This window comes from Phoxinus phoxinus (assembly GCF_949152265.1).
Source record: "Phoxinus phoxinus genome assembly, chromosome: 6".
In the NCBI taxonomy this organism is placed as follows: Eukaryota; Metazoa; Chordata; class Actinopteri; order Cypriniformes; family Leuciscidae; genus Phoxinus; species Phoxinus phoxinus.
The window spans coordinates 33,248,426-33,273,094 of record NC_136881.1 but is presented as its reverse complement, the minus strand read 5'-3'; the positions used below and the strand labels follow the sequence as shown (position 1 = coordinate 33,273,094).

Here is a 24,669-nt window from a genome sequence, read left to right as displayed (position 1 = left end):
TGCTACGTGTCGTCTTTAAAAAGAGACCAAATTGGATTCAAGACTTAGTTTAGGAAATTTCATTTCTAGGGTCCATGCTCAAAGTGAATAAATGTATTATAACTACTGCATAAATATAATTTAGTACCATTAAATAAAAAAACATTATCATACTAAAATATAATACAACCATTTCATTGTACCAGAGGGTTAATAATACAAAACATTCTATGTGCTGTAATGAAGTGACTGAAAAAAAAAAAAAAAAAAATATATATATATAATAAATAATGCAAGTATAAATTAAAAAGCCTACAACAAACACTATCATGATGTACACTTATTTTTATTTCACCTTTTCAACATTACAGCTGGTTATTGACATTTTGGGGGGGGGAATTGTCACAAATCTTTGTTGTCCTCAGAAAAAGGGCTCTTTTTCCATTAAGCAAAATATAATCTAATATCCATTTTGTAAGCTTCACCTGTGCATTCATTATCACCAAAAGCAAAACAAAAGGACAACAATGTCTATAAATAGGCCTTCTCTTTATTGTTGTTGTTTTTCACATATCAATCTCTGAAATGACATATTCAAACTGATTAAGGGAAGAGCCTTTCATTCAAGTTCACACACCCATGAGAGGGAGAGGAGGAGAGAGTCCATCTCTGGCTGGAGGGGGATCGTTTTAAAAAGGTCCGTTTAAGAACTGTACTCCAAAAAGGAATGGAAAAAGCAGGGCAAAATGAAAATACTGATAAGGTGACTGTCTTTTATATATGTATCTAAAATCCTGGTGTAATCTCCAGCAGTCATTCACGAAAGCCACACGGTCTTCAACTTATACCTTTCGATTTAAACCTCAGCCTAAACCTAAGGTCAGACCTCAGGCCCAAATCAGCAGCTCAAGTTTAATCCAGCCATACAGTGAACTTTGAGATGGTGAAAACCATGAAATGAAAAAAAAAAAATTTGATCAGAGAGAACAGGCACATTTGGAATAATTGTAAAGGTTGTCTAACATTTCCTAACATTTGTCACTGTTTAAAACAGTGGTAATAGTTTCAGTTTCTCACAGAAAAACATTTTTTTCCTTGCTTTTTTTTTTTTTCTCCATCTTTTTTTTTTTCTGGTCTCCAACACTCCCCACCACGCAAAAACAGCTGGAGGAAAAGGGTAGTGGTGTGAGTTTTTTCCCATGCACACACGAGGATCAAGTCCTCGATACGGGACTGTGCAAGGCTGAGTGTCTGAGTACGAATGTCCTTAAATGTATGAGCAACACTGATGACTCCATAATCACGTGACCTTTAGGAGTGTACAACGTATAGTGTTTGTATGTGTGCACGGGGGTCGTTTGAGATCTAGAATCAGTCGGTCGCTTGTGTGTTCAGATGATTTCAAAGGTTTTCTTCAGTTCCATGATTAACTGCCAGTCTGATTTCTGCATCTCGTCTCTGAACCAGTTCTTCAGAGTGTCGATTGACTGACGGGTGATCTACAAGACACAGGAACAAATGTGCATCAGATAATCAATACCAATCACGTTTAAGGGGGCAGCAGATTGAATACAGTCACTATTTTAGTAATATTTGTATACTATTATATAGGGCTATAAACGATTAATCGCATCCAAAATAAAAGTTTGTGTTTACATAATATATGTGTGTATTGTGTATAATTATTTTGTATATATAAATACACACACATGCATGTATATATTTGAGAAATATTTGCATTTATATACTGCATATATATTTTTATATAATTTATATTATATATAAATATAACTATTTTATATATAAATAACACCTTTTTCTTAAAGGGGTCATGACATGTTTTTTTTATTTTTTATTTATTTATGTTCCCTTAGGTGCAAATATAGTATTACTATAGTTTTTTTTACAAAAAACTTTTAAAATGTAGTGATTTATGACCTTTTCCCACCCTGTTTCTCATCCTCTGATTCAAACAGTCTGTTTTGGGGGTGTTTCCCCTTTAAGAGTTCAGTGTTAACGCCCCCTGTTATGATTGGCTAACGTTAGTGCCTATGCATCAATTATTAACGCCCCCAGCCAGAACATTTGTGGATTCAGCGTATTTAAAAAGTAGTTTAAAGTTTTAAACACATTACTTACAGTTTGCGTCGTCGTTGTTGAGCCCAGAATAGTCGGCACGATAGCCATGCATGTGTGTGTACTTATATATACAAAATAATTATACACAATACACACACATATATATTATGTAAACACAAACTTTTATTTTGGATGCGATTAATCGCAATTAATCGGTTACAGCCCTACTATTATAGTATTTATTCATATTTTGAATAAACTTTTATATAATCCGTTTTCATTTTCCTATTATACCATTTTAAAGGCTTCTAATTTTGTCTTGGAACAAATATACTGGAGGCCATGAAATTGTGAAAATGATCAAAAACGCTGGCGGTGGCTGGCAACTTTTTCTTTTTTTTTAACGCTGGCGGGAAAAGGGTCAACAAAAACAACACTATGTCTTGGCATCACATGAACTCCAGTGGCTTTATTTCAGGATGTAGGAGAGAGCTTACCTTGCTAACAATGAGGTCTACAGCCTCAAAGTGTCGGCCGTACATCTTGGGTGATTCTCCAGGAATCGGTTCTATTTTCACACAGATCTCCTGTCCTTTCTTAGCGATGTCGACAGTTTTGTGATTTATTTCAATACCGGTCACAATGCCAATGTCTACAAACTGAGAAGGAGAGAAAAAATTATGCAAACAATAGCACTACATATTTTATAAAATAAAAAAAAAGACAGTAGAGGAAAGTGAGCATATAATGTGTAAACGGTCTAAATGTCTCACCCCTTTGGTGGGCACACACACCGGAGTGCCTGTTCTCAGAACCCCGGCGTCCACAATGACGCCCATGACGATGGGATCTCTGGAGTTGAAGATGAACTGGGGCAATATACGCAGCTTACAGGGAAACACGGCTAGTTGTCTGAAAAAGAGAGATACTTTCAAATATTCAGACGGCAAACATTCAGGAAAAATGATCTGTTCTTCAAAGTAACAACTTTGACACAGCCTTTAATGTGAGGAGTTAATGTTAAAACGTACACTACTATGGGCTATAAATCTATTTTGCTCGCCAAGGCTGTGTAAATGGCAATATTGTGAAAAAAGTGTCACATGATCCTTCAGAAATCATTCTAATATGCGGATTTGTTGCTTAAGAAACATTTTTTGTGAAAATTAATGTTACTGCATAATACTTTTGTGGAAACGGTCTATTTCTATTCAACAAGGAATTGTGAAAAAATACCAGTTTCCACAAAAATATTATGCAGTACACAGCATTTATTTGAAACAGAAATCTTTTGTAACATTATAAATGCCACTATTTATCAATTTAATGCACTCGTGCTAAATAAAAGTATTACTTGTTAGTATGAACTAAAATATTAACTTTTGAAATGTAAATAGGGTGAGGATGAGGGCAGTAGATAACGCACTTGAACTCATCCTGTTTCTGTTTCTTGTAGTCTTCTCTGTATTTGGTGAAGGCGTCAAACAGATGGTAGATGATCTCGGCGCTGAAAATGCGCACGCCGAGACTGTCGGCCATCTCCTGAGAATCTCGCTCTATTTTCACATCAAACGCCAGGATCACTGCATACCTACAGAAAGTAAGAGAGAATGATTAGCATGATATAATCTCATAACAGGAGATAAATTATGCATTACTCAGAATACATACTGTTGATCGTGCTCCAACATAGTAGAAGCTTTCATGACGTCTTTCTTGTGGACGGGACCGATGTTGATGCCAGCATACTGAAGGACAGAAAGAGAATCTAAGTGGAGATGCAAACAACTGAAACACTACAGCTCAATTACACTTTATCAAGCTCAACGGAGAAAACACAAACAATGATTATGTTGGTAATCAAGTAATCGGTTGATATTTTGACGATTAATCGAGTAACTTTATAATTTTTTGGGTGGTAATACAAATAGACCTAATAACGTGTAAAATGACTTGAAATACATATACAATAAGGCAATAATTATTGGTTCAAATAAAGTATCACAATCAAGTAATCATATGGTTTTAACTGTTAAAATACATAATGTAATATACATAATATTATAAACAATCAACTTATGTATATTCCCTTTATTTGATCAAATTTCTGCAGAGGGCGCCAACTGATTGTGATTGTTGTCATATATTTAGAAATATTTTGATGTATTTGATAGGTTTATGTTACAAATCTGGTGAAATAGCGCACGTTGTGTTCCCAGATGAATGTTATTCTGGGACTTAAGACTTAATATACGTTCCCAAACGCACGTTATTGGAAACCCAAACAAACAGCACATGCAGAGACTGAGTTCGTGTGGAGCAGCTTTTACAGTGAACGGAGCCGATCTGAGATACACGTAACCTGCACATATGTAAATAGTTAAAGCATAGCGCTTCACCAAAACCCGCAGTGCATATACTTATTTAATTGAATCGCATACTTTGTGATTTCACAGTAGCGCTATGCTATGATTTTTAAATGGTTTCAATATATCGTACTTTATATATAATATATAAACTGTCTTATAACGCCGTTCATGGATTCCTGTCCTTGGAATTAGGTCCACTTAAATCAACACGTAATATTAAAGATGACTGTGAATACGTGTAGGGTAAGTGCAAACGCGTGTATAATCTAAGCTATCAGGCTAATCGGGTATCTGTATGCTATTCTAGTACATAGGCTAATACAGACATTAATGGTCTTTAGAACAGTTCAAACAGCATTTATCATAACGTGATTTTGTAGGAATTGTAATAAGGCGATAAAGAGAGTATCGCTTGGAGTCCTAACAGAGACCCGATTTCAAGGGAGGACCTGATTGGTCACCACACAGGTTAATCGAAACAGATAAATTGCAATCAATAATTTTTTTTAAATAGAGTACTTTAATCATGGTGATAGCCCTAAAAAGAATACTTTAAGATGGCAGCCAAGATGAGAGAAATGCTGATTATAAACATATTTGCATTTAATACTTTATATACTGAAGTACATTATATATAATCTAATTAAAACTTGACTACTTTGACCAATATTTGTGCACCATGTATTGCTCATTAGAGTAAGATGTTCCCATCAAACTCGACTAGAATCAATAGCAAATCTGGAATCTTTCACGTGCTTCACGTGAGAAGAGAGATTTGTGCGTCACACAGAGTTGCCGACAATTTAGGGCGCACTAACTCACTCAAACACACTGCCACGACAGACAGGATGTGGCCTTAGAAGGCAACTGCTTATGTAGGCAGCTTGCTTGGTTTTGAAAGAGCTTAGATACAACATGCATCGCAAAACCATAATAAATCCAAGCAAGTTCTTCAATAACAGATTTATAAAAAGGGTTTTACGAGAGTGTGTGAGGTGTTTGAAGACTTACAGGCACTTTGGATGTACGCAAGTACTCCAGTAGAGCCTCCAGAGAGCCGAGCGTGGAGGCCTGCACATACACACCCTTCTCCTCCAGCTTTATGGCATTCAGAGTCTGTTTCAGCTCCCGGATCAACTCGTCCTACAAAGAGCAAACATCAGGTTGCAATGTAGCAATTCGATTAACAGTTATTACTGACTTGATTATTCTATGTGCGAGAAAAGAGAGGAAAGAAAAAAAAATGCAGCATGTTCTTAAAGGGACACAGCTGATTGGTTTGTAGAAGAACATGGTTACCCTCAGGACTGGAACTTCATCCTCTTTATGAGCGACGAGGAGAGGCAGACCTGCCAGCGTCTTCTCCAGATCTTTCCCCAGGATCTTCACTCCCTGAGCCGTGGACACTTCTTTATGCTTCTCATACGGATTCTGTACACAGAGAGAAGAAACATTTAGCATGTGATCAAGTGAGACAAGCTCAGAGCTCAATCGCAACATAACGGATATGGCGAATTAAATATATAACTGGACATGAGACCTTCACTCGGAGCTCTTTCAGGGGTGGAGGGAGGAGCAACCCTCTGATCTGAGAGACGATTGGTCCATCCACACCAGGGACGATAATGGTATCGCCCTCCCGCAGACAACCATTGATCAGGATCACGTCTATCGTCGTACCCATGCCAGGCAGAGCCTTTACCTAAGATATAGGAAATGGACCGCAGAGGTTATATTACAGCTTGAAAAAAAAGTACAAGAGACAAAAATCAACTTTTCCAATAAGGGGCAAATATTAGCTTTTTTTCTTTATAAGGGCAATGTTTAGGTACTTGGTTAAATTTACATATTTAACACAAGACAACACAATTACTTAAAATCAATCGGAATACTATAGTATAGACAGTTACCAATAAAATGATCAACATCAACAAAAAACATCTTTACACTGCAAAGGAGGAACAGAAGCTGCATCAGATTCTACAAGCGAAATCAAAAAACGGACTGGTGTGACATCATTTAAAATAAAATCAGGCCAAAAAACAAATGTTTGTTTGGAGTTCATTTCAGCAGTCTGAACGTTCTGAAAAAAGTTTGAGGGGTAAACTCCTTCAAACTACCATTGGTCTGTAGTGGACACTGGACAGCGATTACAATATTATGACAAAAATCATTGTTGTCAATCATAATAAGAAATAAAATATATTTTAAAAAGTTTTGTGTTTGGGGAAAGGCACATCATATTCTGGCTACACAGACAAAACAAGCTAAAGACTTCACATTGGTGATTTTAGTAGCATAAAAAACAAAATAGCTAGTCAAATTTGGAATAAATTATATACAGAAAGCAAGCAAAGAACATCTTTATCACTGAAGCGGTCCGTGATTTCAAGCGGTCTACACTGCAGAATGAATGTACTTGCATCGTATCTGCACTTAGTTGTTTATTCACAATATAGGATGCAGTTATTAAGGGCGCACACCGAACAAAGCTCTGGCATTTTCAGCATTGACTAATCTAAATGCCTCTGATTGGCCATTGAATTCATATACTCAACAGAAATGTGTGATTGGTTATAATGCTCAATGCAGCAAAAAACGTGTAAAAGGAAAGTCGTTGCAATGTGGTCAAATCTAAATGTAATGTCATAATCAACTCATTAAAGCCGCTTACCTCCATGACCTGTGCCCGAAGTTCGTCACAGTGAGCCAGTCGGCGGGCCAGCATGGTTTGAGTGAGCTCAACCAGCAGGGCGATGAGGTTCCCCATCCCGTCACCCGAGTGGGCCGAGGTGGGAACCAGGGACACAAACGTACGAGGATCTTTGTTCTCGTAGAACAGGGCGGCATTAAGACCCTGAAGATTGAAAGACACACAAGACAACATTGAAGTTAAGCTCACTTCTTATACATGTTAAAGTCAACAAGAAACAGCATTTGCAAACAACATTAAAGGGTCATGAAACCCTGAATTAAATTTTCTGAGATTTTAACGGAGGTATGTGTGTTTAACACCATTGAAGACAATGTTAGCATCTGTTAGATTTAATAGTGGGGGAAAATGGTTAAATCTGATTTTTTTTTCCGCTATTTTCATCTTCGGGGTTTAAAATCTTCATTGTGTCCAGAGCAGAGCACTGTAGTACTTTGATGACTCATCGGTGTCTCATAATTATTAATGAGACTTTTCATATCCTATGAGAAGACACTGTCTCTTAATTATTCATGACACCACGTGGATCTTTCCAATGACAGACATGTCAAACTGTGATATCGCGTAGGCTAATAGACAAGAGAGGCAATCACGGGACGCAAGTGTTTGTTTTCGTGCTGCAAAAGTTCCAGTACGTTGCATATGTTTCCCTGCAATGTTGCCAGGGCTGGACTCTGGCTCCGGGCGGTTGGTTGGCCATAAACCACGGACAAATCTAAACTATCAACTATGTGTGTGTAGCAAGCATTTTTATCGAGAGAGCTTCGAGAATGGTGGACTTCAGCCTTTTTCACCAATGCAGGTTGCGTCTTGCAAGTGATGCGGTAGGCTACCAAGTCCCGGTGACTTTTCTATCCCTCAGAGCAGAGGTGTGTGTGTGTGTGTCTGTCTGAAATGTTACCCTGACCGTTTTATTTGCCAAATTTCTATGTCACTGTCCATCTTTATTATGGGGATCAGGGGGTGCGTAGGCTATGTACGGAACGTTTTTTTAAGCGGAAAATGTATTATTTTAAAATATAGGCTATGCATTTATAGTGTATAAACAAATATATATTTTATAATGACATTATAATTATACATTCATATGTTTTGAATAGAATTATGATTACTGTAGGCTAATATATGTAGCAGGGCATTCAGTTAGCCTACTTTTGAAAGTGTATTTCATTGTACTGGCCGATGACAGTTATCCCCCCCTCACCTCTCCTCTCCCCTGCCGTGCCACACTACACCCACTCCCCTCCCTTATTCTCACAGCCATCCACACCCATTTAAGTTGCATTTTTCAAAAAGATTGTGAGCTAGACTTGAGCAGAAAGAGGGGGGTTTCATGACCCTTTAAGAAGAAAGGTATATAGGACTATACAAAAAGAAAACGATAGAGACAACAGACCTGCTGCGCGAACTCTACGATGACAGCTTTAGCCCTCTCATCAAACTCATCCTTGGTGTTCTTCTTCTGTTTCTTCAGTGTGGCCACCACGTCTGTTTCTGGACTCTTTTTCCAGTCATACAGACGGTCGATCTGACAAAGAAACATTCGTATTCAAATACTTGTTGTAATGATCAGTATGAGCATTCAGTAGGCACTATCTGGTACCTTGTTAAGCGCTACTATGAAGGGGCATTTCTTCTCCTTCAGCAGGTTGATGGACTCGAGTGTCTGTGGCTCTAAACCGTGCATGATATCCACCACCAGGATGGCGATGTCACACAGAGAACTACCCCTGTTCCTCAGATTACTGAAGGGTGGAGGAGAGTGCCATTAAACATACAAATACTATAAAACTAGAGTCTAAAAATAAAATAAATAATATATTATTTAAATACAAACATACACAACCATTCAAAAGTTTGGGATTGGTAAAACATTTTTTGTAAGTCTCTTATATTCACAAAGGTTGAATTTATTAATCGGAATAAAAATACTGTAAAACTCATGATGTAACAAAAGTGATTTTATGACTTGATTACCCTCCTTGTATTTTACGTATCAGGGATATTTGTCTGATATTTCTTATATTATTTTGTTTCCACTGATTTCTGTATATTTAAATGTATACCATACTTTTTGGACCTCACGTTGGTTGAAGTTTAAGCCTTATCAGAAAACTAAACAATCTATATATAAAAAAATACAGTGAAACAATTTATTACAATGTAAAATAACTTTTTTATTTGAATTTTTACATTTTTAAAAAACATTTTTTTTTTAAATGTAATTTTATTTCTGTGATGGCAAATTTTCAGCATCATCACTCCAGTCTTCAGTGTCACATGATCCTTTAGAAATCATTCTAATATGCTGATTTGCTGCTCAAGAAACATTTACAATTATGCTGCTAAATATTTTTGAGGAAACAATTATTATTTTCAGTATTCTTTGAAGTACATAACTTTCAAAAGAAACAGCATTTATTTGAAATAGAAACATTTAAAATCTCTTTACTATCAATTTTATACATTTAAGGGATCCTTGAGGAATAAAAGTATTAATTTTATTTATTACACACACACACACACACACACACACACACACACACACACACACACACACACACACACACACACACACACACACACACACACACACACACACACACACACACACACACACACACACACACACACACACACACACACACACACACACACACACACACACACACACACACACACACACACACACACACTAGAGTGTGTACCTGAAAGACTCGTGTCCAGGTGTGTCAATAATGAGCATGCCAGGAATCTTCACACTCTCCATCTCAAACTGATAAAAACACACAAACACCAGGGTTCACACACATCTTTACCAATACATTTCCATGACTTTTGAGGCAATATTCATGACCTAATGTTCCATGAAAGTCTACGTACACAATGTAAAATAAGAATACAAATCAATGTTCAAATTTATCATAGTACATCTGAACTAAAATTAATGACTATTAATGCTATTGGTTTGCTTTCTATTTGTTTTAATAATAAGAACAAACTGCGTGCAACTGTCCCAGATGTTACTCCACACAGATAACATAACGTCACGTGCCTGAATGCCCGAATCCTGAGTATTGTAATGTCCCCCCTTATTTAGACTGCTGTCACTTTAAGACCAAGCAAGCATTCTGGTATACATGCATATATTTCTTAACTTTTTACATTCACTTAAGACAAATCTGATTTTGTTTTCACAAAGACATGCATTTTGACCATTTTTTTTGTGTATTAGGGCGTTTAAGCGCAATATGCCACGAAAATAACTCAATTTGACACTGGCTTTTGAGACTGAGCTTTTTTCGAGGCGGCTTAATCTCTTAGAGAGCAAACACGGTACAGCTGAATCACACACACCGTTTTCAAATTACTGATTTGATCTAATATTGTGTGTGGATTCATTTACCCATCTAACCTACATGCTATGACTGTACAGACCCTGAAACACGTCTTAAAAAAGAGGGGGGAAACTGAGTGAGAGAATGTGCGTTTCATAAAGATACTCACATTTTTCACCATCTTGGTTTGCTCTAATATGGTGTCCAGGGGCACATTTGTGGCTCCGATCTGCTGTGTGATACCACCAGCCTCACCATCCTGAACATGTGTGTGTCTCAGCTGATGGACAGAGAAGAAGACAATAATAAACACACAAAAACCACACAAGTCCACATCAGTCACTTTAAAACGCACCTTATCCAGGATTTTGGTCTTCCCTGTGTCCACATGACCCAGTACACAAACCACAGGAGATCGGAGCTTGTCCAAATTAATGTTCTTTATGTTTTCCTGCCTTCGTTTCTGCACACAAAGGAAAACATGATTGATTTCAACTCCACTGACTAAAATGTGCGTATATCTGTACAACACACTGAGTATCTGTACCTCGATGCGCCTCTTGGCCTTGTCGTAAAGTCTCTCCTCTTTGCTTCGGTCATCATCCGAGTCGCTCTCGCTGCTCGACTCTGAGCTCGGCTCTTTTCTTGCTTTGTTTGTGGTCGTCTTGCTGCTGCGGTCTTTGTTGTCCTCCTCATCCTCGCTCTCTTCCTCTCCTTCACCCTCTTCTTCTTCCTCCTCCTCATCATCATCCTCCTCTTCATCATCCTCTTCTTCCTCACTGCCATCCTCCTTGTCTTCGGCAGGTTTTTGTGTAGCTGTAGTGGGTTCCTTCACCTCGATGTGAACCTTCTTCATCTCTGCGTGCACAAATGTCAAATTAATCAGGGTCCGTGGAAAACTACCACGAAATGACTTTGATTTTAAAAGATATGCATCTGTTGGACAGGTCGCTTTAACCCCACCTTTCTCCTCATCGCTGGCCATGGCCTCCCAGTCGTCCAGATCAGCAGCCTCTGCCTTTGGCTCCTTAACTGTAACAATGAAAATTACAATTTTAAGAAGCCATCATACTTCCTTACAGGCATACATTTATGAACAGTCAATTTTACTGTCACGGAATTTAGCAAATTTTGGATTAATAACTCAAGAGAAGGGCTGTAAAATGAATCATATTCAAATTGCGATATGGAATAGTGTCAGTAGTTATTAAACCACAAAAATTGCTATCTGCATGTCAAAAACTTAAAGGACAGAATGAAAAAAAATGAAAATATGGTTAACATGAAATTGCGATAGAAATATATTACTCTTACTAAAATGTACTTCTCAAAATAGTACTAGTAGTAATAATAATAATAACAACAACATTGATTTTAGATGATTACTTCTTTTTTTTTTCAATTGAGGAATAACAAAAACAAGATTTTTAAGTTTTAATTTATATTTTCGTTTTGTTGTGCAGACCTGACAGAAATAAAAATGCTATGATTTATTGTAAATTACATTTAAAAGACGGATTCAAATGTTACATTTCCTATTTCAATTGATCAAACATGCCGTTTAATGACTAAAACACAGTTAAACCATTCAAATAAAATAAACAGAAAACAGAATTTAGGGGAAATAATAAACAGATTTTAAAGGGCCCTACATTTGAGAAATCAAAGTCAAGCTTATTACTTTTCATATTAAACCCGAGTAAAACTAGCAGAGCTGGCTGTGATTGGTCGTTACCTGGCTCCGCATCAGGCTTGTCTACTTCCATCTCTGTTGTGATTGGCTTAGGAGCCTCTGGTGTAGGTGCTGTCACTTCTGATGTTTCTAATATAAGCCAACAACAAAAAAAAAATCTTAGGACATTTAACCATCTTTGATTACAGCAGGGAGCAAGTCAGGATCTAACCTTCAGGAGTTTGTGCTGTTGGCTTCTTTTTTCTCTTGTCTGAGTAAACCGGCTTCTTCTTTGGCATTGCATCTTTGGATGGCACTTCAATACCTGAAAGGAAGCCAACGACACCACCAGGTAAAAAAAAAACTATCATCATAACTTCCCCATAAGCACTATCAGTCATGTTCTCACCCTGAGCCTGCAGTGCTCGCAGTGTGGCTTCTGCTCTGGCTCGAGCCTCTTTCTGGGCCTTGGTGAGCAGTTTTCCCTCCTTCTTTAGTCTCTCCTTTCTCTCCTTTTCCTTTTGCTTCTTCTTCTCCTTCCTCTCGGTCTCTAGACGCTCCTGTGGATGAAGGTTTCAGAGTTGAAGGAACCAGAATCATGACAGCATGATCTTGAGTGGCCGTGTCTTTCCACTGACCTGCTCCAGTCTCTGAGCCTCCATCTCCTCCATCAGCTTCTGTTTCTCCTCCTCCTCTCTTTTGATTCGTTCCTCCTCTTCCTTCATTTTGGCCAGGGCCTCCTGCATGGCTTTCACCGTCGCTTTGCTGGGACCCTTTTTCTTGTCTTTCTCCTCCTTTTCGCCTTTCTTCTTCTTCTTGTCCTTTTTCTTTTTATCACCCTCAGCCTCCTCTGTAGAAAAGCAGAGGAAGAGGGGGAAATTAGTTGGAGAATAAAAAAAACTGTAATCATGTAGGCTTGAAATAACCCAGATGAGCATATTTGAGATCAACCAGTGTGGCTCAGACGTTATTAACTAATTTATGATCTTAAATCTTAGGACTTTCACAATCATGATGGCTTTCATCATCTTTTTAAAAGTTTCCTATAGAGCATGTTTTGACAATTTATCTTTAATAGAGTTTGATTTAAACTTCAGTAGCAAAAATGGCTATATATTAAACTTCAATAATTTGGGTTCAGTACGATTTTTTTTTAAATAAATTATTGTATTCGGCAAGGGTGCATTAAATAGATCAAAATTGACAGCTAAAGACATATAGGCCCGGTTTCACAGACAGGGCTTAGATTAAGCCAGAATTAGGCTTTAGTTTAACTAGGACATTTAAGTGTTTTTTATAAACATGCCTTTGGGAAAAAAATACTGCTGTGCATCTTGAGACAAAACAATGGCAGTGACATATTTTAAGATATATCCGTGCAAGTTGCTTTCAGTTAAAACAGCTCAAAAATGCATTTTAGTCTGGGACTAGCTTAAGACTTGTCTGTGAAACCGGGGGATAATGTTACAAAAGATCATTATTATTTCAAATAAATGCTGTTCTTTTGAACTTTCTATTTTTAAAAGAATCCTGAAAAAATGCAAAAAAGTAAAATAAGCAGCAATAACGGTTTTCAACAATTGATAATAATAAGAAATGTTTCTTGAGCAGTGAGCACCAAATCAGCATCTTAGAATGATGATAAAATATATTCAAATAAAACAAAGTTATTTGAAATTGTAATAAACATTTGGCAATATTACTGTATTTTTGTAATAATATTTCACAATATTACAGCCTTGGTGTGCAAAAGAGACGACTTTCAAAAAAATATATACATTACTGACCCCAAACCTATTGAACAGTAGTGTGTGTAATACAAATATTTTTTACTGTATTTTAAATCCTGCATTGCGCATTTAATAAATGTTATCACTGAGAAAAAAAGTAATAAAAAAAAAAGAAAATATCTGAACACTTGAATATCTTATATATACAGAATATATTATAATACACATATAGAAGCACTTCTGAGTGGACAATGTACTATGGAAAATCTGACCTTCTCCTTGGACATCAGCTTCATCCTGCTCCACTGAAGCCGCTGTCTCTAACGTCTTGCTCTCTGTTGAAGGTGTGGTGACCGGTTTCCCTTCATCCTTTTTTGACGCCTCTTCCTCTTTTTCTCTCTTAGCCCTCAGCTTGGCCCTCTCCTCCTCTTTCTTCTTCTTATCCCTCTCTTTTTTCTCGGCTTTCTTCTGCGCAGCTGTCTTCATCTTGAAGGACGGGTCTTCTCTTTCGTCTTCCTCACTCTCTGCTTTGGGTCTGCCTTTACCTTTCTTCTTCTTGCTTGAGGTTTGAGAGTCATCATCCGATTCGTCATTGTCGGCCGCTCCTCCGCCCTTCTTCGCACCGCCATCTTCATCATCATCCTCCTCCGAGTCAGACGCGCCCTTTCGCCCGGCTTTCTTTTTAGCCTTGGGTTTCTGTCGTGACTGCGAGCCCTCGTCCTCAGAGTCTGAAGCAGGACCAGCAGGAGCGGGAGCCGGAACCGTCTTTGTATCTTTCGTCCTGTGCTCGTTTTCCATGTTGTTCTGACCCTGATCTTCATCACCTTCCTCATCCTCCAGATTCGCCTTCTTACCCTTCTTGGCCTTCTTCTTGTCTGCTTTCGTCAAGGTGGGCTCAGGTTCAGGCTCGTCTACTGAATCGGATTTCTAAGAGGGAAACACACGCAGGAATTGCTTTCAATGGCAAATGACTCTACTTATAGTATCTGCACTATTAGACGAGGGAGGAAAGAAGATGTGTGTTGAACGTGTTTATCGGTGTGTGTTATTAAAGAATACCTTTGCCGTTTCTTTTTCTGGTTTTCCTGCTTTCTCTTCTACTGACAGCCTCTCTAGTTCTTTCTGGATTTCATCCTCACTGCAATAAAAAAAGGTAATCAGTCATTTCCAAACATTTACACTACTGATATTTCCATGTAAATGAATACTTTTATTCAGCATTTTAGTCACATATTAAACTGATTAGTGACAGTAAAGACATTTATAATGTTCCAAAAGACAACCGTTTAACTCTGATAGTGTTTCTTGAGCAGAAAATCAGCATATTAGAATGATTTCTAAAGGATCATGTGACACAGAAGACTGGAGTAAGGATGTGGCGGGGCTCCAGACTGACATTTTGGAAACTTTTCTTCCCGGTGCGAGTTGCCCAACTGATAAGAGCTTCCATTTCTGTTGCATATGAAAAACATCAAACGGCAAATGAAAGGAAAGCAGAACGAAACCTTCTCGTTTGAGCTGTGCAGCGCGGAGAGTTTATCAGTTCAGATCAAGTGAGAAAGTGTTTGAATTCTCCGCAGAGATGTAGTGAGAAGCATTCAAAATCTGCGCAGAATTCTTTGTTATAAACCATAAATATCAGATCATACAGTGCTGACGTGGAAAGTTATAGAAGTTTTTACAGTCTATAAAATCACTAACATTCACCATGGATTAATGTAGCAATGCTAACTGTAATCATGGTATTGTGGCAGAAATAATTGAATGTTTTTACATTATTCATCTCAGGGTTCGTACAGTTGTGGTCAGAATTATTGGCACCCCTGGTTAATATGATCAAAGATGGCTGTAAAAATAAATCTGCACTGTTAATTCTTTAGATTTTTCATTCAAAGAATTCGCAAAAAGAAAATCTAACCTTTCTTTGAAGTAAAAGAATTGAAAGTAGGAGGTAAATCACATTATGAAATAAATGCTTTTCTCCAAAACACATTGGCCACAATTATTGGCACCCTTTTATTAAATATTGTTTGCAATAATTTTTCAAGATAACAGCTCAGAGTTTTCTCCTATAATGCCTGATGAGTTTAGAATGGCAGAAGCTTTTAACAATATTAAATAAATCTTGACCCTAAACTATTTGAGCAGTAGGTTAACTGTATAGCCTGGGAAAATCTCTTTAGGCTTATCAACTGTGTCAGTGTTTGAGGAAAGAGACGAAGACTTACTCGTAGTCTTCTTTCTTTACTTTCTTTTTCTTGCTCTTTGATTTGTTCTGCTCCTTGCCTGCTCCTGCTCCTTCAATCTCTGCCGCAAGTGCGTCGATGTCAACCCCGTCGTCTTTGGCACTATGAAATTCAGAAAAAGATGAAGAAAACATTCAATTTGACTGAGGACGGGGTTTTTTTTTCAAGTATTTAAACTTTAAGGTCTTCTACATGGTGGCGTATTTCTAAAAATTGACTAAAAAAATATCATCAAGCACACACACACTTAACATTTACAGTTTACCTCTTCAAGGACATTGGACTATAACTATAACTTTCACGAATAAGATGATTCCCCCTAATAGTAATCTTCCTGTTTGAACTAGGGCTGCATAACGATTAATCGCAACTAATCGTTTGCAAATAAAAGTTTGTGCTTACATCATATATGTGTGTGTACTGTGTATAATAATTCTGTATATATAAATACACAAACATGCATGTATAATTTAAAAAAAAATTTTTTATATATTAAGATTTTTATAATTATATATAATATAAATTATATTTAAATATAAAAATGTATATAAACATGTAAAAAAATATATATATACATGCATGTGTGTGTATTTATAAATACATAATTATTTTACACAGTACACACACACATATATGATGTAAACAAAAACTTATTTTGCAAACGATTAGTTGCGATTAATCGTTATGCAGCCCTAGTTTGAACAGGAAACATCTCTACAAGAATAGATTTCACAGGGTCTTTAAATGGTGTACATTTAACAAAATATTTTGCATTTAAATAAATGTAGAAATGTTATGAGAAAGCGAATAGAAATGTACATAAAATTAAAAATATTTGATGAAATCAGGTTAACACACATGTACGGTGCAACAAAACAATTAACCTCTGAGTAAATGCAGACCACCAGAAATGATTAACTAGCAATTGGCCAGGAAAACTGTGACTTCACATCATACTTTCACTAAAAAGACTACCATTATAGACCAGTGCTGTAAGAAGACAATATATTTCTGACAAACTCATCAATCAATCAGCATTACAACCGCAGCACAGATGCATATTACACCCCAAAAAAAACACTCTAGATAACCAATGAAAGCACATAGCAAGATTTACAACAAGATTGACAAAAACCGAGCATATTAAACTCCTAAAGACGTGCACCTTACCCGTCAAGTCAAACACAGCAACGAGGAAGTGAACTTGTGCTGCTGCTTATATAGTGGAGTCTAAAGCCCTCCTTGCATGCTTGTTGCATCAGAAAGGGAAAACGCACCGTTTAGCACCCTCACATCACAGGGTAGAGCCCTCTCCCGTACATAAACCTGCTGACCTTCAGCAAACACCGAGCAGATGATGAAAGACCAGCTAATAGACAGTTGGACAAATTACTTGAATGAATGAAGGAGAGATCGGGGGACGTTTAATAAACTCAAAAACGTGTTTTAGCAAACCAGTTCTTTGATGCAATGCAAAGCCTTTTCAAAAGTCAGTAATAGTCACAGGTAATCTTGTTTTGATGCAACTGAAAGTGCAATAGTTCATGGTTGGATCTCATGACATCATCTGGGACTGAACAGGGAATGACAGAGCAACCAGCACTGAATGGTTAGCACAGGTTAACACACTCATTAGGGCACTTATCTACTTAACCACCTCCAGCGAGGCCAGAAGAGCATGAATCTGCTCAGCATCAGACCCGGCTAAATTTAGACCTTCAAGCGACTATAAATCGGAAGGAGAAAACAGGTCAAAGCAGGTGAAACTACTGTCCCACATTGCCCAGTAATACAGCGAAACACAAGAATAATTTCAACCTAACAAACTAGAAACAATCCACAGCTTACATTACAGAAGAACATAAAAGATTAGAGTCTGACATAAAAAATACAATCATTACCAAACTTCAGATTTTGATAAATTAATTTCTAATAATATATAAGGAATTTATGTATGTATGCATATATATATTAACTCAAGGGATATTGGAATATTAGCAATTATTATTATTATTCATTATAAATATTATTACTGTAATAATACTGTGTTTATTTTAGTTTAAATAATCGGTATAGCCTAATTAACTTAACAGATATTGAAATATTAGAATTTATTATAATATTATTATATATGCGTATAACATTAAAATAAACATGTATTCATATTTTCCTTTAATATTTATAATGGTAGTATCTGACATCTGCATTTGAAGGGTATTGCTTATATATATATATATATACACACACACACACACACACACACACAATGTATTTTAATTGTTTTATATTATAAATATATATATATATATATTAATTGAAATTTTAGTATATTCATTTATGAATATATTTATATTCATTTAATTCACTCTGAACCGGTTTAAAAACATCAAAACAAATTATTCACCCTGGATTCACCAAAATCACTTTACTCTAACCAAAAACAGTATGTCTATGATTATTGAAGGTTGCATGACATTTAAAATGATACATTGAATAAATTATACACTCAATTAAAATTATATATGTGAAAATTGAAAGAACTGTCATGCCACATTTAGTATATCACTCTTAACCAATTACTCAAATCATCAATGAGGTGTTAATAATTTCTCATTCCACAACTGTGGTGAAAATATATGCAATAAATGATCACTATGTTTACAAAACATATGATCTTATAGGTATAGACAAGTAACGTTCAGACAGATGTTGCAGGAACCCTGACAAAATGCACACACACAAAAAAAGTTTATCTTAAAATTTTAAATACAGCCTGAATCATTTTTTTTTAATTATCATAAGCTTGTCTAAGATTGACAGGTGCAGTCCATCCATTTCAACATTGTCACAATCACACCCCTTGATCTCAGTGGGAAAGCCCAATCCAGCTGGTGACAGACCGTCACAGTCCTGCGAGCATTTTAACATTTCCACAGCTCGAGATTTCTAACGGTTACAGTTGTTGTGCCGAATTCGGCCCCCCTCCTTCAGATGCTGACCCCCCTGAGTGAGTCCCAGGTACAAGGTAGGTTCAGGATTAGGCAACCAGGTAGCGGCCTCAACGAGGGGGTAATAATTTCGCAGGGAGTTCAAATAAGGCACAGCACCGTTTCTATATGAACAAAGATCGATGGCATCCCATAGAAGAGCGTTTTACCGAAGACAATGCGAAAGGCAGCACAATGGAAACGGATGATGTTGCACTGTCGGACGAGGAATCAGACACTGCGTGTAATACACAGAGGCCACTCTCCTTAAACACTAGTGTCTTCTGTGCTCGGACATTGTCTGATATGATATGACAGCACATCATGTGAAGTGCATCTAATCTAACACTCACAGCTGGAGGACCTCGACTCAGGGGGGCTGGTCAAACCTACTCGCGTCTCATTTTAAAGACACAAACGCGATAAATAAGAAATGCTTACAATAAATTACCCAATCAGCCTCGTGTCTAGACCTGTATTAGTGAATGTCAGTGATCTACTGATGATATTCCTCTTTGGTAAGAGCGTCAGTATGGTAATGATCAAGACAGGCCTAGTTACAGCGGCACATGAACTCATGCCCATCAGAAGCTAGCCAGGTGGCTAACAGTGTGTCTCCTTAAACATTAACGTTACCCTGTCAAGATTATAAACAGCACAGTAATTCACTGTAGTCCGTGTTACGCATTCGCCCGTGTTCTGACTTACCCGTCATCTCCCTTATTTTTCTGTTTCTTTCCCATTGTGTGTGAATTACTGTAACCTCCTCGTTGCGATGCAAGTGTAGTCGGTGTTAGCCACGCAAGTTGGTCGTGCTCGTATTGCGCATGCGCACTTGACATTGAGTAATCGCGCACGGCGGCCTCAGCGCAGACCTTTAGCGCTTCTGGATAGTCCATTCATTCTGCTACATATTAAAAGAATCGGATGTATGCTATTTTAATGAGATTTCGGGGTCTTTGACTCCAAAATAATGCCGTTCTTGTCATTTTTCTCAAACAAACCGCATAAAAGACAAAAATAAAAAGACTTTATTTAAATAATAAAATTAAAGGCCATCTACATGACATACTAATCTGCGCTAAACTGGCGTCAGGAACAGGCAAACGCGACAGGAGCGCCGCGCATGGCAAGTATGTTACCAACAACAGCCAAACCTATGGCAAAAACATGTCAAAAAAACATTTTTTTCAACAAATAAATAACATTCATAATTGTTAAAACAAATTTCAAAGTCTATTTGAAATGTCTATCTATCTATATGGAGAATCTATTTGGATGGATGGATGGATGGATGGATAGGGAGGGAGGGAGGGAGGGATGGATGGGTGGGTGGATAGATAGATGGATAGATAAGATAGATAGATAGATAGTTAGATAAAGATAGATAGGGAGGGATGGGTGGAAAATAGATCGATAGATGGATGGATGGGTGAATAGATTGATAGATAGATAGGGATGGATGGATAGATAGATCAAACAATATATAGATGGATGGATGGATGGGTGGATGGATAGATAATTTTTTTATGGGGGGGTTCGTTTTTATTAATATTTTTTTTAATTAATATTATTACTTTTAACAATAGTATTTTTTATTAATATCTCAAACTAAATATTCATCTAATCTAATACTATTGCCCTATTAATATGTACAAACACTAAATGGTTTAAATAATTAAAATATGCTAATTATATCTGCAGTACTAGAATCTCTGCCCAATTCTTTAAATTTATTTAGGTGGTTTCATCATAGAATTAATAGCAGTATTTGTGTTTTTCATTTCAAATCTCTGCATTTGTGGATAAAGTGTGACTGTGCAGGAAACAACTTTCAAAAGAATGTCCATGGTTTTTGAAACAAGCAACATAATGTTTATATCGGACTTCATTTTTATTCACATTACTGAAAGCACACCTTCACACAATCTCTGAATCTTCCCAGCAACACCCGCGCTCATTGACCGAGTCCTCACGAACGCCGCCAGCAGCACTGCAGCTTCATTTGGACAGTATTTGCTGCCATTGAGAGTTGATGTAAACTCGTTCACCGTCTCTGGAGGAAGCCAGTCTTCAGGGATTTCCACAGCACATTGTTCTACAATCCCACTTTTGATGTCCATGTCAAGCTTAACATTCACATCATCTACCACTAAAGATGCGCAAACGCTGAATTTTGGAGTTTTGCCATAAATCCACTCCCACATTTGAATATCCTTTGACATCTTATGAATGCCAGGCATGAGAGCTTCATGAGCGGGGTCAACTGTGATGACTTGGCTGTCAAAGCCAAATTCATTATTATACTGGGAAGCAATAGCCTCCATGATAGTATCGGAGTCAAGAGTGGGATCCACATCCGAAAGGTTCTTGACAGGGGAAGGAACGCTTGGGGTGGCATTGCTCCTGATGACTTCAGAAGTGTTACTCTTCAGAACTGAGGACAATATTGAACGATCAACAGAACACAGCAATGTACAGTGATGATAAGCTGAGGTTCTGCCTAATTTCGCAGCAGTGCCTGATATCTTGTAATGCCCATTCAACAAAATATCAAATCTGTCTGTTGCAGTGACATCTAGATCGGGTCTGAGTGCTTTCAATGCACTGGTAACGACTTTGAGATTTCTGTGACGGTCGTATTTCTTCTTGGAGGTGAAGAAGGTCATGTTGATGTTCCCAAAATCATGGAAAACCGTCCCACCTCCACTGCGACGTCTCGCTAGCGGGATCCCCAAGCGCCTCAACATGGGAAGGTTACACTCCTGCCAGGGGTTTTGATGTCTGCCTATGACCACCACTGGGGAATTTCTCCATAATAACAATATGCTTCTGTTTTGCAGATCAACGTGATCGTGAATCCAGTCTTCTAAGGCTAGGTTCTCAAATATCCCAGTAGACGCAGATTTTAGGATGATACCAGCTTTTCCCGTCTCATCGAAGCAGGTGGACAAAGTGCTTTTGAGGCGAGCTGACCCAGAAAGGACACATGCCCTGTTTGACAGTCTCAAAATCATCACTAATCGCTCGAAATGTTGGTAAGGCTCTAATACATCACAGATTATTTGATTCTAATGTGTTGTGAATACTTTCGAGACAATGTGCCAAACAAATCTGTACAGTTTACGTACCGCTTATTCCCATGCCTGCAGTTAACATTGACAACCGGGTCAACAGGATCACATCTCCTGGCAAGTCATAATAAAAGACACGACAAAATTTAATACAAAATTAGAATATAAAATATAATGTTAAGTAAATAATGAAAATATTTCAATAATAATATAAAACGATTCCTCGGGTAATTTCTTAATAATTTAATCACAAAAAAGTATTCGTGACGGACTTTTATTTTGACTTGTTTTTCTAGAGCCAGGCGGCGTGTTGCACAATGTTCAAGAGGCCAAATGTTTTAGGAGGTTGTATTTCTTTGAGTTTTGTTTATAACAGAGGATACAATAACACACAAACAATCTTTCAGACAACAAGTTATGTCTCAATATTCAACAAGTGAAAATATTTAAAGAAGCCTAATTAAACTATTGAAAAATATTTCTCAAGAAATGTAAAAAATAAAAATAAAAGATAAAGAAAAGGGGGAAGGGGTACAAAAAATAATAAAAGCATATTCTGAAAGAATATTAAACATGACACAAATTCTAGATGTTTTAACAGACATTGTGATTGTATAAAATACAAATTTAACTATTTGTTGAAAATGTTAAAGCGGGATTTACTTTATACATATTTACATGCATGGATAGAAACTTTCCAATTAATAAAAGGTTTATGCAAAAACTTGCTTTGATTAGATTATTCTCATCAATATTAAACCCCCAAAAGAATGAGTATATAAGATATGGAAAAATCACAAAAGTTGTTGCTGTATTGTATTTCCACCAAAAAAACGTCTGAAGTAGAATTGGAACTAGCCTATTGAAAATGTTTTTAATTAAGTTGGCTTGTGAAAGCCAATTTATTGAAATCCTATTTAAACTTATTATTAAGTTGGCTTGTGAAAGCCAACATACTGAAATCCTATTTAAACTTATTAATGGTGCTTGCCTATAGGCAAAGCAACATTAGTGTTATTGCTCATACTTATTTTTATTCTTATTCTTATTATTCTGCCGCTTTTTTGGCGCGAAACTCGCCCCGCACCGTTTGTCACAGACCCCTGAGTGAGGTGTCAAATCGACCGGCCCATTGAGGAGAGGTGTGCTATATCTTTTCTAAGCGATCGGGTGTACGATGTTCGCACAGCGGACGAAAAAGCGGCCAAAAAAGTCCCATTGACTTAACATTGCGGAATTTTCAGAAATTCAAATCCCAACTGTCATTTTTCACACACACAGACACAAAGGGCCTGACACCCCTGCATGTCTCCCCCTCTCTCTCCCTCAGAGGATTTATATTATCCAGCAGCCAATAAGTAATGGCCTAAAATCTTCATAGCCACACCATAGCAACCAGTTACAGCACCCTAGCAACCATAGGCTATAGGCACGAGGCCGCAGGCCTCGTGCACTCATTATAATGCACTCGTTTAATAACACAACCACTCAAAATACCTTAGAACTCCCTAGCAACACCCTAGCAACCACCCAAAATACCTTAGAACTCCCTAGCAACACCATAGCAACCACCCAAAACACCTTAGAACACCCTAGCAACCACCCATAACACCCTAACAACCACCCAAAATACCTTAGAACTCCCTAGCAACACCATAGCAACCACCCAAAATACCTCATAACTCCCTAGCAACCACCCAAAATACCTCAGAACTCCCTAGTAACACCATAGCAACCACCCAAAATACCTTAGAACTCCCTAGCAACACCCTAGCAACCACCCAAAATACCTCAGAACTCCCTAGCAACCGCCTAGCAACCACCCAGAACACCCTAGCAACCACCCAGAACACCCAAGCAACTGCCTAGTAACCACCTAGAACACCCTAGCAACTGCCTAGCAACCACCCAAAACACCCTAGTAACCACCCAGAACACCCTAGCAACCAACCCAAAACATGAATAAGCCATACCTCAGCAGCAGAACATCGTACAGACATGGTTGTTGGCTCGTATGCAATCATGTACCACACTCTAGCAACCGAGTGGTGAGTTTTGCCACTGCAAGCACCATTCACATTTTCTTCTGGAAATGTACGTTCTAGTTATTATTATTCTTCTGACTAAAATTTACAATTCTATCTCCTCCTAGAGCTTTAACTCTACAAACTCCAAACTCGGCTCAGACACTCAAACTGTTCTGACTCGGTATGCTATATCTTTTCTAACTCATCGGACTTACGGTTTTCCTATAAATGACGATCAAACTCGGAAAAAATCCCATTGACTTAACATTGCGGAATGTTCAGATTTTCAAACTCCCCAACTGCCAAAAATTCAAATCAAAATCCCTTGAAAGCCTAGACTAAATCAAACTGCCATTCTATACACTATATGAGCCATTGAGACTCAATTAAACTCATCTATCTGTCTACCTCAAACTATTTTAAACTTCAAACTAATTTAAACTTTAAACTAATTT

At 37.4% G+C, this 24,669-nt stretch overlaps 2 protein-coding genes across 2 annotated transcripts; both read right to left on the bottom strand.

Moving 5' to 3' along the window:
- Positions 1–307: 307 nt before the first annotated feature.
- On the bottom strand, positions 308–19,995 carry eif5b (eukaryotic translation initiation factor 5B). The gene is made up of 24 exons (XM_079615600.1): positions 19,822–19,995; positions 16,109–16,228; positions 14,940–15,018; positions 14,153–14,807; positions 12,789–13,000; positions 12,560–12,710; positions 12,383–12,475; positions 12,214–12,300; positions 11,442–11,510; positions 11,026–11,336; positions 10,834–10,941; positions 10,648–10,758; positions 9,849–9,916; positions 8,744–8,885; positions 8,537–8,668; positions 7,102–7,284; positions 5,968–6,129; positions 5,727–5,858; positions 5,439–5,570; positions 3,730–3,806; positions 3,485–3,649; positions 2,832–2,970; positions 2,556–2,717; positions 308–1,478 (listed from the first exon to the last, which is right to left on the bottom strand). Exons 1-24 carry the CDS (start codon positions 19,953–19,955, stop codon positions 1,371–1,373), a joined length of 3,732 nt encoding a protein of 1,243 aa, XP_079471726.1. The 5' UTR covers positions 19,956–19,995; the 3' UTR covers positions 308–1,370.
- Positions 19,996–20,367: 372 nt separating this feature from the next.
- lipt1 (lipoyltransferase 1) lies at positions 20,368–22,308 on the bottom strand. The gene has a single exon (XM_079615599.1). The coding sequence runs from the start codon at positions 22,128–22,130 to the stop codon at positions 21,012–21,014; it is 1,119 nt and encodes a 372-aa protein (XP_079471725.1). The 5' UTR covers positions 22,131–22,308; the 3' UTR covers positions 20,368–21,011.
- Positions 22,309–24,669: the final 2,361 nt, after the last annotated feature.

Coding starts and splice junctions, on each gene's coding strand:
- eif5b (XM_079615600.1), bottom strand. CDS start 19,955: ATGTCAAGTGCGCATGCGCAATACGAGCACGACCAACTTGCGTGGCTA. Junction 7,285..8,536: donor TCGTAGAGTTCGCGCAGCAG/GTCTGTTGTCTC, acceptor TTCAATCTTCAG/GGTCTTAATGCCGCCCTGTT. Junction 1,479..2,555: donor TAGACCTCATTGTTAGCAAG/GTAAGCTCTCTC, acceptor TGTGTCTTGTAG/ATCACCCGTCAGTCAATCGA.
- lipt1 (XM_079615599.1), bottom strand. CDS start 22,130: ATGATTTTGAGACTGTCAAACAGGGCATGTGTCCTTTCTGGGTCAGCT.